Genomic DNA, 15,319 nt, shown 5'->3' on the forward strand with positions numbered 1-15,319 from the left:
AATGTGGTACAGTCATGGCCATATTTTACACTATTTCATCAGCGACGACTTTCGGGTTTATAGGTTTAACTAAATGAATCTTATCTACTAATAGGCCAGTCATAATAGAAATTAAGGTAAAACTAATTCCTTCACAAATGTTTTCACGATCAAATAAAAGATAAACATTATCTACATTTTGAGAAAAAAGTCCTCAAAAAATCTCCTTGCAGAATCCTGAAAAATCGATCATAAAGATTTAGTAAAAATCGATATTTAAATGTGTCTCTTAAATTACACCATACTTTAATTTTATGCACGTTCGGTGACGTCACGTTTATTATATTTTCGTTGAAAGACCTGAAGTTACTTCAATTCCAGCATTCCTAGTGCAAAGGTGAGTATTTTAGTCATTTTTATATTCTTCTGTATAAATTAGGGAAAAATATGTCAGCAGATAGATATAATTGACCACCAATCAATCGATTATGCAGATGACAAAATGTGTCATATAATTTCGCGATTTTAAACACAATTTTGAATGAAGTAATCATTAAAAGAGAGTTTATCTTTTACTCGCTGTTCTACATTGTTTCCTTTTGTACAATTATCTAAAATGACAAAGAATTAACCACACATCTTACTGAGTATTTAAAAAAATGTGTATGCACAAGTTATGTAAATTTTTCTTTCTACGGAAGCGTGCTGTGACCAAAATCACGAAAATCTAGGGATATTTTTAAAATGTTAAATTTGACTTATTTCAAAGAGTTGGCATGTTTTATGAATTGTGGAAATCATTATTAAAACAAATAATATGTTAACTTGATGTAAACAAATGTATTTCGTAATACATAATGCATTTCTAAGCGAAATGATAATATTCCAGCATGTTATATGAAAAATAGACAGCGTATCCAATAGAGTGTAATCAAGCTAAAACTATTACCTATTAATGAGGAAGTTGTTACTGGAACTTTATACATTACTTTTACTTCTTAACAGAAGACATGGATTTAAAACCCAAATTATTATGCCAATTATTTAATTTTTTTGCAGGTTTAATCATATGTATGCATCTGAGAGTATGGGGTTATAGCAAATCAAAAGATAATTGAGCGTATGAATTCACTTGAAATATTGTAAAATAATTTTAAATGTTAGAGCCAATACAAGCAATGTTCGTATATACGGCGAACTCGGCCGTTACCCATTGTATATAAATCGATACGTAAGAATACTTAAGTTTTGGTGCAAACTGATAAATACTGACAATATAATTTTACGGAAAACATATGAATTAAGTTTATCTGATTGTTATAAAGGTAAAAAACTGGGTATCAAATGTTAAAGAAATGCTAGATATATATGGTTTATTCGAATACTTTTTTGAAAATAATATCGTAGATAGTAAATTATTTCCAAAAATATTTAAACAACGAGTTATTGATAATCATATACAAATATGGCATTCATCTGTAGAAAATAATTCTGTTTTACAACTTTGTGTAGCTTGACAATCTACCCTCATGATACTAGTGCCAGTTGTATGTATATTTTAAGTAATGTTTTCCATGTTGTTGTCAGCATTTATAGAACAGTTGATGTATAATTAGTTAGAAGATGGATAGACACGTGACTTCTATACAAGGGGTAATGGGATGTGAGAGAAAAATGACTTTTTACGTAGATATATCTTATTGAATAAATGAAAACAAAACAATTGGGTGTCTTTCAGGTTTGTTAATACAACAGAAATTGATACATCAACACAAATTTACATCATTGTTTTACAGCATGATTATAATAAATGCACATACAAAAGAGTTTGCTCATACCAACATCTTCTCAGGCGTTTCCCTATTATATCATTTCAATACTATTTCTTTTGAATATCTTTTTTATTAATGTTTTATGGACTTTATATATCTTATTTTCAGAGGAAGGGTTAAACATAGTATGGGATGGTTGATTGCAGAAGACAATATTTAGCGAGAGTCCAGCCTTTTATATTTTGGCGAACAATCCGTTGATTGGATGTGGCAAGAGTTTTCCATATTTCCAAGTTAGGAGAGGCTAAATTGGTTCTGTTTGAAAAGATCCAGCATTTTTGAAAAGTAATTAACAGGTAAATCAAAGAAAAACCTTCTATATATTAATACACAGTTGGTGTACCAGATTCAATTTTGTGTGCTACTGCATATATAACTTTTCTAAAGGGAATTCACATTTGTAAAAGTTAAATGGTTTTCTTTTAAAAGTGTTTTATTTTTAGTGTCCAAAACTGCAGTTTTCTTACATTCTCGGAATTACTAACATCAGAGATTTGTTTGTTGGTTTTATTGTCACATCAACACTTAAATACGGGTCATATAATAACTTTCAATCTTTACTGGTGAAGGAAAAAGTGTGACATAGGTATTATTTTTAACGCGTAGAACCACCAATATTCTATAAGTTAGTTTGGGATAGCTATGTCAGATAATAGATTCCAAAACCCAGGCAGGACTCGAACCTACATCGTTAACACCGTAAGAAGCAAGTGTTTTGAAGTCAGTAAAACACTCGACCAAAACTTCCAATTTAGTTATCTGTATGAAAGTATAGGTGCTGTTTTGTTCAGTATTTCCTACTTATATGGCACATTATGATGTTTCACAGTCAGCGCTTATTTCAGCCGATAGGCAATTTACACGCTTTATATTTGTTATAATATGAAACATATTTTCTAAAGAAGAAAGCTGAGGCACGTTTTTGCTGAGGCTAAACGTGCCTCATTAATGTATGAATTATTTGAAGATAATTCAATATAAAAATATAAATCTAAAAGCACAATCCTATCTTGGTTTTCATAGTACCTACATTTTCAGTTTGACATACAATTGTTTTATTTTAAAAGCAGAATGCAAAGTTCGCATTTTTATTTATCATGTTATGTTGTAACAATTTTACAGATGCGAAACAATGTGTCTCTGTGAAAAGGGCAGGCTAAAAGTTTCAACAGCACCGGCCGAAAAAGTGGAGATGTAATTTCAGCATTGAACAAGGGCAGGGCAATATGTATATATACATGTGTAGCGTTGTCAGACTATATGGATAGTCGGGCCTCGGTGACAAAAATGATGAAATAACATTGTGTTTTTTCAGTGTCTTAACATTCAGAAGATTCATTTTATTTTAAAATGTCTTTTTACATTAATTTATTTTACAAAACTTCCATGGTAAAGTAAGTGCAATTAAGCATTGGTAAGATATTTACTTGAAGGATTGATTTTCAGAACAGAAATACAAATACAATGCATATAAATAATAATTATTCGTGTAAAATGTATTGCAATTTTGAATTATAATATTAATTTAGATAGATTCATACAACTTCATTCTTGGTAGAGCTAACTTGTAAGAATATTTAATGGAATCTGACTTAAAGTAAAAAAAATAATTTTATCATTAGTGGGTGGGGTAATGTTTTATACCAGTCTAAATGATGATGTATAGATTATGCAGTGTTGCGACTTTTTGAATGTAATCAACATTGGTTGAAGTGTTTTAGATTAAATAAAGCATGTTTGTGTATTAAAGTGTTACTTTGTTAATGATCATATTTGCGTAGAATATCTGGGTTATTTAATTTCACAGATTTTTCTAATTGAAAACACATGATTTCAAAACATGACATTTTTAGCATTTTATACTTCGAATTTTTTTGAGGACTTTTTTCCTGTAGCAACACATATATAGTAGATAACAAATAAGCAAATATCTTTTCTGAAGGAATTTGTTTGAGGTTGGGTCTTATTTTTGGCTAAAATGCCTAGCCTATAAGTTTGCAAAGTTTGCAAATCCGATTTTAAAGTTAAGTGACTTTGTGGTTTAACTTGATGTAAATAATACAGTAGGTTCCCCTACTGTTAACAAAGTCAATGATGTCATACCACGTGACTTACTCAACGAATTTGATCAGATAAGGCGCAGAGTACCCGTAATTATATCAGCGTTTTACGGTATATCAATATTCTGAAAAACCCTGAATGGTTTTTGAGAACTTCATTTAAGCCGGGACCAAGGGGAACGGTACACTCATTTGTCATAACAAGCGATTTCTAGCAAGTCATATGTTTTTTGTCACTATTTCATAGAAAAATACATGTTAAATCTGATAGATTTACTATGTCCAATTTATCGAGTGAATGCAGTAATGTTGAAATGGTACGGAACACAGTGTTATTTCAAAAGATAAAGTACACACGCAAATTCTGTCTCTGAAATAAATCTTAAGTTAAATATATAAAAAATAATTTCAATTGTGATTTGAATGATTGTTTTATAGTTATATATTTTATTGATTTAGACGAGAACCCGGGGACCTGTTTTACAAAATATCGTTACGCGTAAACGTGCAGGATAATGCAAAAATAAAAGACAAAACGTTTTGAGAATACGTCGAGCACAGTTCGATTTTAAATGTTGCGCAATTATAACATGTTAAATGTTACAAGTAATTGTTGAGGAAGTGATATCTATAGGAAATTGAGAAAACGAAAGTAGACATTAAAATCAGGTTTTTTTTCTAATAAAAACAGATTGTTTTCTCAAATTCCTATCTATCACTTTTTCAACAATAACTTGTAATATTAACATGTTATAGCCATATATTAATTGCCAACATTTAAATTGAATTATGTGCGACGCACTCTCAGAATTTTAATTTACCACAAGTAATAAATAAGTTATTAATAAAAAAACATACATGAATCGGGTGAAAAATCGGCGTGCTCCGTACCCGAAGAGTCACGTGGTATGGCCACATTGAAAATCATATTTAAAAACTAATATGGTTTTATTACACCAAACGACGCCAGAAAGCGTGGCGCTCAAACGTAATCGTTGTATTTCTAGAAACCAATCGAAAGCGCTCAGAAATTCTGTCTGTCATAATACAATGGAAATAAAATGCTTTGTTTCTAGATATAAGATCTAGATAAACTGCGAGATTATTGCTGCATCGTCACAAAATAAATAGATAAATAAATAAATAAATAAATAAAAATAAATAAATAATTAAATAATAAAAAATAGTCAACAGAATATAAAAATCTAAGTGTATTAGGAAGCTAACAGGACACATACAGGATATGGAAATCTTCTAGTTGCTCGAATAGCTAACGGCTCAATGTTTCTCAAGTAAATGATAACATGGCAATTATAAAAAATAACAATCTACAATATGAAATCATCTTCATCAAATACGGAAATGACCTGGCAGTATTTGGCATTTACGACTAGAAGTCTTCATAAATACAGTGTACATAAAATTCTCAGTGCATGGAACAGAACAGAACAGAACATTCTCTTTATTTGGAAGACACATATTACAGAATATAATATCCTGCAATAGCATGTGTGCAAATTTATGAACAAGATAATAAGCAGTGTAAATGGTCAATAAATAAGTGGTAAAAGACCATACAAACAAACAAAGTAATGATCAAATAAATATTGCTTATGAGCATGTTTAATAGAGATAACTGATATTACATAATGTAATTGTGTTTAATTTTTTTTATTCTTTAAATGAATGGTATATTAATTTATACCAATGTGATTGGATTCAAATAAATGTTGTATCTGGACGAACAAAGAAAATTTAAAGTGAAAACGTACCTTTGCGTTAAACAAAACAAAAAGAAAAAAAGAGGGAAAAAGAGATAAATGAAAAAATACATGCGTAGAATGATATTGACGATTTCTGCTCAATAGTCATATTAACATTTTTGATACAGTATCGTGGCGCGTGAAAAAGTATTGAACACAATGAATAATACTATTTCAGTAAACATGCGAATCATTTTCAAAGTATAAATGGAGTGTTCTAATGCATAAAAAACAATCTAAAAGATAGGGAATATAATAGAACTTCCATGAATACAACACTCGAAATGTAATGAAGTGTGCGTATGGCACATGAAGGGAGATAACCACATAGCTTTACATGACAGATGTAGTTGCATTTACTTACCTTTAGTAAAAGTTGGGTGGTAATAGATAAACTCTTAATAATTGAATTAAATATGTTTAATTATGTATTTTATAGAATAAGTTTTCAGATCGGAGAAAACTGGTGATCTCCGCCTACTGAAAGTACATAGTACATTTGTAGTAGTAGCTAGTTTATATCGCTTGTAACTATTATGAGTACTATATTATACTATTATAAATATTATACATACTATTATAAATACTTAACTATACTTTTATGATCACAATGCTATGATATCCTGTACTATACTGTGCCTCGCTGTAATGCACTGTACTGTACTGTACTGCACTGCACTGCACTGCACTGTACTGAACTGTACTGAACTGTACTGTACTGTACTGTACTGTACTGTACTGTACTGTACTGAACTGAACTGAACTGAACTGTACTGTACTGATTTGATATGCTTTGCTGTACTGTGCTGCACTGCACTGTTATAATATGATGTGCTGTACGGTACTGTACTATTACAAATAACTCATGTTTGTATTACCTAAGAATTACTGAAGCGTGATGTTGACCTGAAATAGCAAAGGGTTAACCCTTTGTTTGATTCAGACTGAATGTTGTGTCTAATAATTATCTATTTTAATTGTTTGTAATGTAGCAACATAACTATATAAAAAATGCAGAGTTTATGTTTTAATTATAGTAATTTTGGTTGTTATGTTACTATGCTGCAATACTATCCGATGATGATTTAAAAAAAAAAGTTATTGTATATGATCATTGTATATTATAACGTGTTTTATATTTGTTGGTATTTTCAACATTATATAGTTGTATATCATTATGCTATGAGGCCACATAAAGCTCTAACTTGTTATGAAAGGCTATTTAGCTAATACAATAACAATATATGTTGGGTCTTTTAAATACACATTTAGCAGTTAAACTTCTTAAATGCAAACGAAGCGGTTAGTGGGTTAAATTATCAACTACACAACATTTACAATCTTATCATTGTAAAAAAAGGTTACGATAAATGTGTTAAAAAGGTTAAAATCTAATGCAGTTACTTAAGCGTAAAAAAACAAGTTATTTTTTAACTCGGTATTAAAAGTGTACTGGATTGCTTAAGATGATGGAGTTTGAACTGTTTTGTTTTGCGTTAGGAATGGTTTTACTATATGTTTTAATTAGTAAAAGAAAGAAAGGAAATGGAAAAGCGCTCGTCGGACCAAAAGGTCAGCCTATACTTGGAAGTATCTTGGAAATTGATGACGAGAATATGCATTTTAAATTTTCAGAATATGCAGAACAATATGGTGAAATATACCAAGTTAAACTACTTTTTGATACATTTATAGTGTTGAATAGTGAGCGGGTTATTAGGAAATGTTTTGGAGGTGATAAATACAAGCACGTTTTTAATGATCGATCCGAGTTATTTTACGGAAGACACTTTGCTTGCAATAGCAAAGCTTTAGGTTTTGTGGTTGATGGGACAGGACGGTTTCATAGAACTGCAAGGAAACATGTTATGCAAGCTTTGCATGCATATGGGAGTGGACTACGTGATTTAGAGAATAACGTAATGACTGAATTATCTAATTTACATACGAGAATTGAGGATGGGAATATTTTTGAATGTGTTTCCTTAATATTTCAGTCTATCTCAAATGTTCTGTCACTAATGGTAGGTTCTGTTTGGGTTACATTATGTCTGCATGTAGCATTAACTCAAAACAATCGCTTTATGTATAAAAATGTTTGTCATATGGTAAGGCACAATATATAGTCTGTCTGGGCTCTATTGAGATACTAGGCTACTTACACATTGTCTCCTTTTAGAGGTATCGATTGCTGCAATGTAACAAAACTCAATAGCCGGTTATATTGAAATGCCTCATCACATTCCTAATTGGTAAAGAAAGATGAAATATATCGCATTAATTCAAAGTTACTCTGAACTTTAAGCCGTCATTCTCTAGGGAAAAAAGTCGATGTCATTATTATTCATGTTATTAAAGAAATTCAACAGAACATTAATTAAAATTGATTATGCCACGTCATAATGTGATGACTTCATTAAAGAGAATGTGTGACGTTACGCGGTAAAATCGTTCAAACATACTTAATATTATTTAAAAAACATGAACTTAAAAGAAAATGTATTTGTTTAACATATAAGAATGAAAATATTTCATTCGTGAACACTTTCTATTCTACTTTAACTCGTGGCTACGCCACTCGTCAAATATTGCATCTTATGTTCACTCATTAAAATATATTTCAATCTTAAAAGCAAAACAAACAAATAAAAGCAAAATCAACATACAATGTATACGTAATTTAAAAGCGCACGACTTATCTTAAATAGGTGGGGTGGGGTGCGATGAGGTGTAAGACAGGCTTTATCCAAACAGTAAATAATCCTGCCTGATATGCAATTAAAATTAGGTTATGCTTGGTACATTTAGTATCTTTGATGAAAAATAACAATCCTTTTGATTTTATATTTTACAGTTGATTGGTGAACCAGTTTTAGACGATGAAAAAGAAAAGAACATGTTCTTGGATGAAATACAAGTTGAAGATTTCTTTCTGAATTCTTATGTAAACTTCATTATGTCAGTGTTACCATTTGTACGATATATCCCCGGAAGGTACAAACAAGAATTTCTAAAGGCGAAGGCAGTTAATGCAAAAATTGTAAAGAAATATTTTCACGATGTCAAGGTTTGCTTTCTTTTATTTTGTAAAGGGTTTAGTAAAATTGATACTGTTTGATAGGTTGATGTACACCTATCTATAAATTTTGAAAATTAAACAGAAATTTTGGTATATGTTAAAATCTTTTGACAATTTTTATTTATATGACAATGTTTTTTAAACTATAATATGTAAATGACATGCATCTTGGTAACGTAAAAAGGTATAGGTATACTTTCATTGACTCTTTTAGCGAATATTTTCCCGATGTTCACATTATGTACAAGTTTAAAATTATTACTTGATGCTGTGCTTGTTTTCTTTAACAGAGATCATTTGTTAGAGGAAAAGTCCGTGGTATCGTTGATGTATTTCTCGAGGAACAGAATCAACAAAAAGAAGCTGGAGAGGAGGTTTTCTTTACGGATGATACAATTATAGCGCAAGTGATTGACATAATAGATGGGGGTGAGCATTGTAATGATAATTAATAAAGTGATGATATAAACTGTATTACAGATAATTAGAATCTTTCACTGGCTGCCGGTAAAGTCCGGAATATCTAGCTTGAGGTTAACTGTTTACGGTTGTAACGAGGCTCTGCTGAGTTTCCGCTAAACAGGTTACCGAGAGTTAAATATTCCCGTCTTGACCGACAGCCGGTTTTTGATGCGTTTGCTTGCATATTGCGTATCAATTATTTTCAGAATAAAAATAAGAAAAACAAAGATAGATATTCTTATTACGCTCTTTTTTCTTATTGTAGCGTACGAACTTACAATTTATTTTTAACAGTAAAATGACGTATTCCTAAGAACGCAATTCAGTCATAAAAGGCGCGCGGCAATGATGTCATTTAAAGCACGCGACGTGTCTTACATTGGAGTGTATGTACGTTTTTTTCTAGCACCGTCGATAAGCGAGAACAATGTAATATATGGTGCTCAGAATAATACATTATGTATTTTGCATTGAAATGAAAACTTGTCAATAAGATCTATTCGAACAAATTTTGACAGTGACATAAAGCACATTTTTGTTTGGCCTATGAACACCGTATGAATACCGTGTTACAGTATCGCGTTTTTCGGTTACAGTATAGAATTTTCAAGATGGAGGATTATTTATTTGAAGAGATGTAAGTGATTTTTATTCAGGTCCATACTACTAGCAGTTTAGTTTCCAAAAGATGTGTTTGTGCTTTGCTTGTAAGGAACAGAATCCGGTATCTATATTTCTATATATTTCTACAGACCCTGCACCGCAGATTTATCTCTATATTGTCTCATAAATGTGCAGATTTGAAGGTTTAAAGATTTGAATCGAGAGACCAACACATTTTTTCCCATTCCGACATTATTTAAGCATGCCTAGATAAAGTAAATCTACAAAACGTTAGTCCTTTGTGTTTAGAAACGTTTATACATATTAAAGTAAATGACCAGTTGAACCTATTTTCCTGTTGGTAAAATGCGTTTGAAAAAATAAACAATGTGAGGTTAATTCTGAAGGGTTACAGAATAGACCTAGCGATTTAGATCCAATTCAATAATGTCGTAATTGGAGAAAATGCGTTGGTCTCTCGATTCAAATTTTCAAACTGTCAAATCTGCATATTTATGAGACAAAAGAACGATAATTCTGCGGTGCGGAGTCTGAAGATATATATGACTAGATACCGGATTCCGTTGTTAACAAGCAAAGCACAAAAGCATCTTTTAGAAAGTAAACTACTTGTAGTATGGACCGGAATAAAAATCACCTAACTGTCCTCATCTTTAAAATTCTATACTGTAACCGAAATCGCGATACTGTAACACGTTCCCTACGGTGATGAAATGATAAAGACATAGACCTAAACTTGTTAACGTTATTATTTTTAATTTGAAGCAGTAACCGTATTAGTGTAAGATAAGTGAAACTGTTTTGTTTTATCTCAAGATTTACACCACAGCTTCCATTTAACAATTGCTTTTTTAGAACAAACAAAAAGATCTGCACATTTAATTATTGTATTTAATCACATGCCGTGTCTACTATTACCCACGTTTGACAATATATGAAAAACACATGACTGATGGGGTGAAAGAGGGTATTATCAACACGAGAACTGGTATATTACCCCGTGGCGCAGACATGTGTTTTTTTTTAAATTTTATTATACCAAAAGACCTACAACTACAATATTTGTAAGGTACGCAGTCAAGGGAATAAATAGAATACACATCAGGGTACACATAAGTAAGAAATCTTCACCGGGGGGAAATCTCCTAATATGCCTATTCTGAATATGTAAAAGTTATGTGCCCCAAAGTGATATGATTAAGAAATATTCCCCTTGGAGTATTTATCAAGAGGGTGATATTTAAGAACAAATAAAAGGCCAATGGGAGATTTACTTTGAAGGATATATTGAGGTGTAATAAATTGTTTTATTTCGCCACACGTACACAACGTACAACATGTAATCACGTGAGCGAAGATGTTTCCATTCTATTACATATCTGTTAAGTAACATTAACATAGCTTTATACAAACATGATTTGTAATACAATATAGATCTTCTAAAAATCAAATATTTTTAATATTTGCTCTTTTGATCTCTTAATTCTGCAAGGTTTTTTATTTATTTGCTACCATTTTATAGGAATCACAACAACTTGGTCAGTTCTTTCAAATACAATGTTGATATTACTGAATCATCCACAATATCAGAGGCTGCTCCAGAATGAGTTTGACAGGGAAATTGGAAGACAACGACTTCCGACATTTAAAGACAGAAGTAATTGCTCATTTTTCAAAGCATTTGAGCTGGAAGTGCATAGATACATTACAGTTGTCCCACTTATGTTGCCTCATAAATGCAAAGAAGACGTAGAATTTGAAGGATATGATATTGCAATGAACAGTACAGTAAGTTATCGTCAACAAATGTAGCTTAATATTTGAAAACATAAGTACAAATATAGCTTTAATTATTAGTGGATGATGTGCATGAATATATCAAAATACAAACAAGTCTTATATTGAAACATTTGTCATATTGTCAGCTTTGATCTGTAAATTGTATAATCACATTCACATCATGTCATTGCAATTACCTACGGGTAATATTCCCTGCTTCCACCTGAACATTGTTTTGTTGGTCGTAAGTTATCTTGCCTGCTTCCATCAGAACAACATCTATTCATATTCCGGTCATAATGTCTTACAACATTAGGTCACGTTGCCTGCTTCCATCTGAACATTGTCTTACCACATTAGGTCATGTTGCCTGCTTTCATTTGAATACTGTCTTATCACATTCAGGTCATGTTGCAAACTTCCATCTGAACATGAACATTTTAATCATCTATAGGTCATATTACCTGTGTTTTTGTTATTTTGTAAACAATATCACCTAAAGGTCATGATGCAGTCCTATATGAATATTGTAATATCTCGCAGGGCATGTTGCATGCTTTCACCGAACATTATCTGATTACCATAGATCATCTTATCTGCTCCCACCTGAACATAATCTAATTACCTTTACGTCACGCTGCCTTCTTCCATCTGAGCATTGTCTAATCGTTCGCAAAAGTGTGTTGCCTACTTCCACCTGCTTACTTAACATTCTCAAACACTTAAACGTACATCACTGGTATGTGATACTGCTTGCTTCTACAAATGTGTATATTAATATCACACACTATATTATAACGTTTAATAGATATATTTCTTTGATTTATTTTCAAAGGATTTGCTTTTTTAACTAACTGCTGGGGATATAAACAATTTGTTTATACAGCATTTCTACGAAGGGTGACACATATTTCAATTAAGTATTTGTAATTATACATTATGTATCGAAAATAAGGTAATCAGGTCAAAGACAAAAATAATTAAGTGTTATAATATTTCAACTTTCCTATGTCATAGGTAGAAAATAATAATTGAAAACTACCTAAATATCTATAAACACGATCATACTTTCGGATACGGTGGCAAATGGGTGACCTGTGTGTGTGTGTTTTTATGTCGTTTGCAAGAGATACTTTGTCATACGCACGACTTTCTAAGTGGAGCGCACGAGATGCTATGTCGTGCGCACGACAAAGTAACTCCAGCGCACAGTATAATATATGGCAAGATTCTGTCACGCATGGTCATGACTTAGTAACTCGTGCGCACCACATAGGTATCTTGTGCGCGCCCCTCAGTACCTCGTTGTCATGACATAGAACAATGTATCTCGTGGCCACCAGTTACATATCTCTTGCACACGACTTCGCGATATAGTATCTCGTGTACTAGATAAATTGAAACTCACAAACGTCATTTATGTGCCACTGAGAGGTTCACTTTTGTTGTGTTGGATTTAAATTTAATTGTTTAATCAACATCATTCAAAAAGTCATTAAATAAGTTTTATTATATATTTCAGTGAAAACAGTTTCTTTGTAAGAATACAACAACATTAAAAGTTATTTTTCTATTCAAAGGTAATTGGGAACAGTTGGTATATCCACCACAACAAGGAGATTTGGGGAGATCCATGGACATTTCGCCCAGAGAGATTCTTGGACAGTCATGGCAACGTGCTTCCTTATGAGCACATATTGCGAAAGAAGTATAATAGTTCACAAGATTAAAGCTCATGATCGGCCTATAATATTTATATTATATAAGAAAAAGAAGTTTAAATTAATGATTTTTCGTATAAAATCTACTGTATTGCTTCTATATTCACATTGTAAATGTAAACCAGGTTGTAAAAGTTATAAGTTGATATACCAATCCTGGATGAAGAAAGAAATGATAGTGTAACATCTTTCTTTTTTTGTTTCAGCTTGATACCTTTTGGAAACGGGTTGCGTCAATGTCCAGGAGAATCCTTCGCGAAGACACGTTATTTTCTTTATGTCAGTAACCTTTTGCAGCGCTGGTGTTTTGAGTTTCCTGAAGAGATGCATGTCTCGTGTGATCCGAGAGTCTCCGAGAACTTTGATATCAGTGTTGTAATAAGACCAAAGCCGTTTTACTGTCACGCTAAAAGGCGGATATAAATTTATGTGCTTACATGTTATTTGTGTCGATTTTTTTTAAAAATGTATTCATTCATCATAACAGTAGTTAGGATTTTGTAATTATAATAGTTGATCTGAAATACCGTATTAGTTCAATAAAGATTACTTAGCAGGCAATTATGACTATCATTTATTCAGCAGTTACGCTACAGATACAGCTTATTCTTTCTAAAATCATATCATTTAAAGTGATATCTGGTTCTTTTGATATCGATAATGGGAGAAACAATGATACAGGTAAAGAAAACATTTCGTGTACAATTTATTGTCAGAAAATAGTTACATCTGAAATTAATGTTCCACCTCAGTATGTGTTAGGTTTACATGTGTAAGAAATGTCTAATTTAGGTCAATCTTAATGGTCATAAAAAGAAAGCTTCATTTGTAAAGTTGAATTTCATTTTAGAAATTAATAATAAAGGTACAGTCAACTATCGTTATCTCGACATCGCTTTTCTCGATATTTCGTTATCTCGATGAAATTTTGAAAGTCCCGATTTTCTTCCTTCTTTGTCTATATTGGAAATATTTGTTTATCTCGATATTTTTATTTCGATATTTTCAGTATCTCGATGTAAAATTTCAGCCCCAACAGTTATTTTCACACTATTATCCTTTGTTTATCTCGACATATAGTTTTCTTTCGTCTGTTCCCTTCAGATGTGTGAAAAACACAAACGAGACGATAATTGCTCATGGCGTGTGTCATAATGATGATTATGTTTGTTACAAGTTTAGCTGTTTTTATAAAAGTTAATCTATTTAGCGTGTTGATTGACTTATGTCCAAAATGAGTGAATTTTACGTTCTTTATATATATTATAACACTGTATTAATTCATTATGACTTTAAATGTAAATGAAATAGTGAAAATATAGAAACGCTATCGTTGCAATAATGTTTCACAACATCACCACCAGATCAATCAGCGGTCGAACAATCTCGAGAAAGACCCGAAAACTAACCCGGGAGGATATCCGGATCAACCACCCTGATGTTTTCGCTATATTGGTGTATTACTGAGTAAACCTCACTATGTGTTTTTTATCACAGACACCCGCTTTTCGGCTGTTAAACACCCGCTAATGTTACCTTGTTAAATATTGGCTAGGCCTATGAAAAGGAGACTTGGGGATATCATAGTTTATTTGCACATGTCTTTTGTAAAAATTGGTTTCTGCCTTATTCAAACCCTAATATGTTTATCTCGACATTTCGTTATCTCGATATTTTTTGGACGGTCCCGATGACTTCAAGATAACGAGAGTCGACTGTAGTTCAATATTGCCGACATTTTACGACGTGCAATGGCATATCGTTATGACAGCCTTGAAGATGAAACTGTTACCTAAATACGAAATAAATATAGCGCATATTCATTTTGCTTGTTCGTACATTTCAACAAAGTACGAAGAAAGTCATGGTGTCTCTCTTTAATAATAAACGATTGGTTGCTCATATGCATGTAAAGTTATCTAAACTTTTGTACGATTTGATATTTGCCTTTTTCGTAGATAATATATTTGGTTGTTAATTACCAAATGTAAGTCCATTGTCGATTTGAGATGTAATAACT

The 15,319-nt window shown here is 31.7% G+C and overlaps 1 protein-coding gene and 1 long non-coding RNA gene across 2 annotated transcripts; both read left to right on the plus strand.

Moving 5' to 3' along the window:
- Positions 1–293: 293 nt before the first annotated feature.
- Positions 294–3,795, plus strand: LOC132743596 (uncharacterized). Its single transcript, XR_009627591.1, has 3 exons — positions 294–376; positions 1,920–2,107; positions 2,934–3,795. It is a non-coding gene; the product is annotated as an uncharacterized LOC132743596 (long non-coding RNA).
- Positions 3,796–7,071: 3,276 nt separating this feature from the next.
- LOC132743595 (cytochrome P450 2D14-like) lies at positions 7,072–14,161 on the plus strand. The gene is made up of 6 exons (XM_060732126.1): positions 7,072–7,658; positions 8,489–8,701; positions 9,004–9,142; positions 11,322–11,587; positions 13,159–13,286; positions 13,506–14,161. Exons 1-6 carry the CDS (start codon positions 7,101–7,103, stop codon positions 13,720–13,722), a joined length of 1,521 nt encoding a protein of 506 aa, XP_060588109.1. The 5' UTR covers positions 7,072–7,100; the 3' UTR covers positions 13,723–14,161.
- The last annotated feature ends 1,158 nt before the right edge of the window (positions 14,162–15,319 follow it).

The sequence above is a fragment of the Ruditapes philippinarum genome, unplaced genomic scaffold, assembly GCF_026571515.1.
Source record: "Ruditapes philippinarum isolate M1 unplaced genomic scaffold, ASM2657151v2 ctg14186_1_1_1_1, whole genome shotgun sequence".
In the NCBI taxonomy this organism is placed as follows: Eukaryota; Metazoa; Mollusca; class Bivalvia; order Venerida; family Veneridae; genus Ruditapes; species Ruditapes philippinarum.

Coding starts and splice junctions, on each gene's coding strand:
- LOC132743595 (XM_060732126.1), top strand. CDS start 7,101: ATGATGGAGTTTGAACTGTTTTGTTTTGCGTTAGGAATGGTTTTACTA. Junction 7,659..8,488: donor CAAATGTTCTGTCACTAATG/GTAGGTTCTGTT, acceptor TATATTTTACAG/TTGATTGGTGAACCAGTTTT. Junction 11,588..13,158: donor ATATTGCAATGAACAGTACA/GTAAGTTATCGT, acceptor TTCTATTCAAAG/GTAATTGGGAACAGTTGGTA.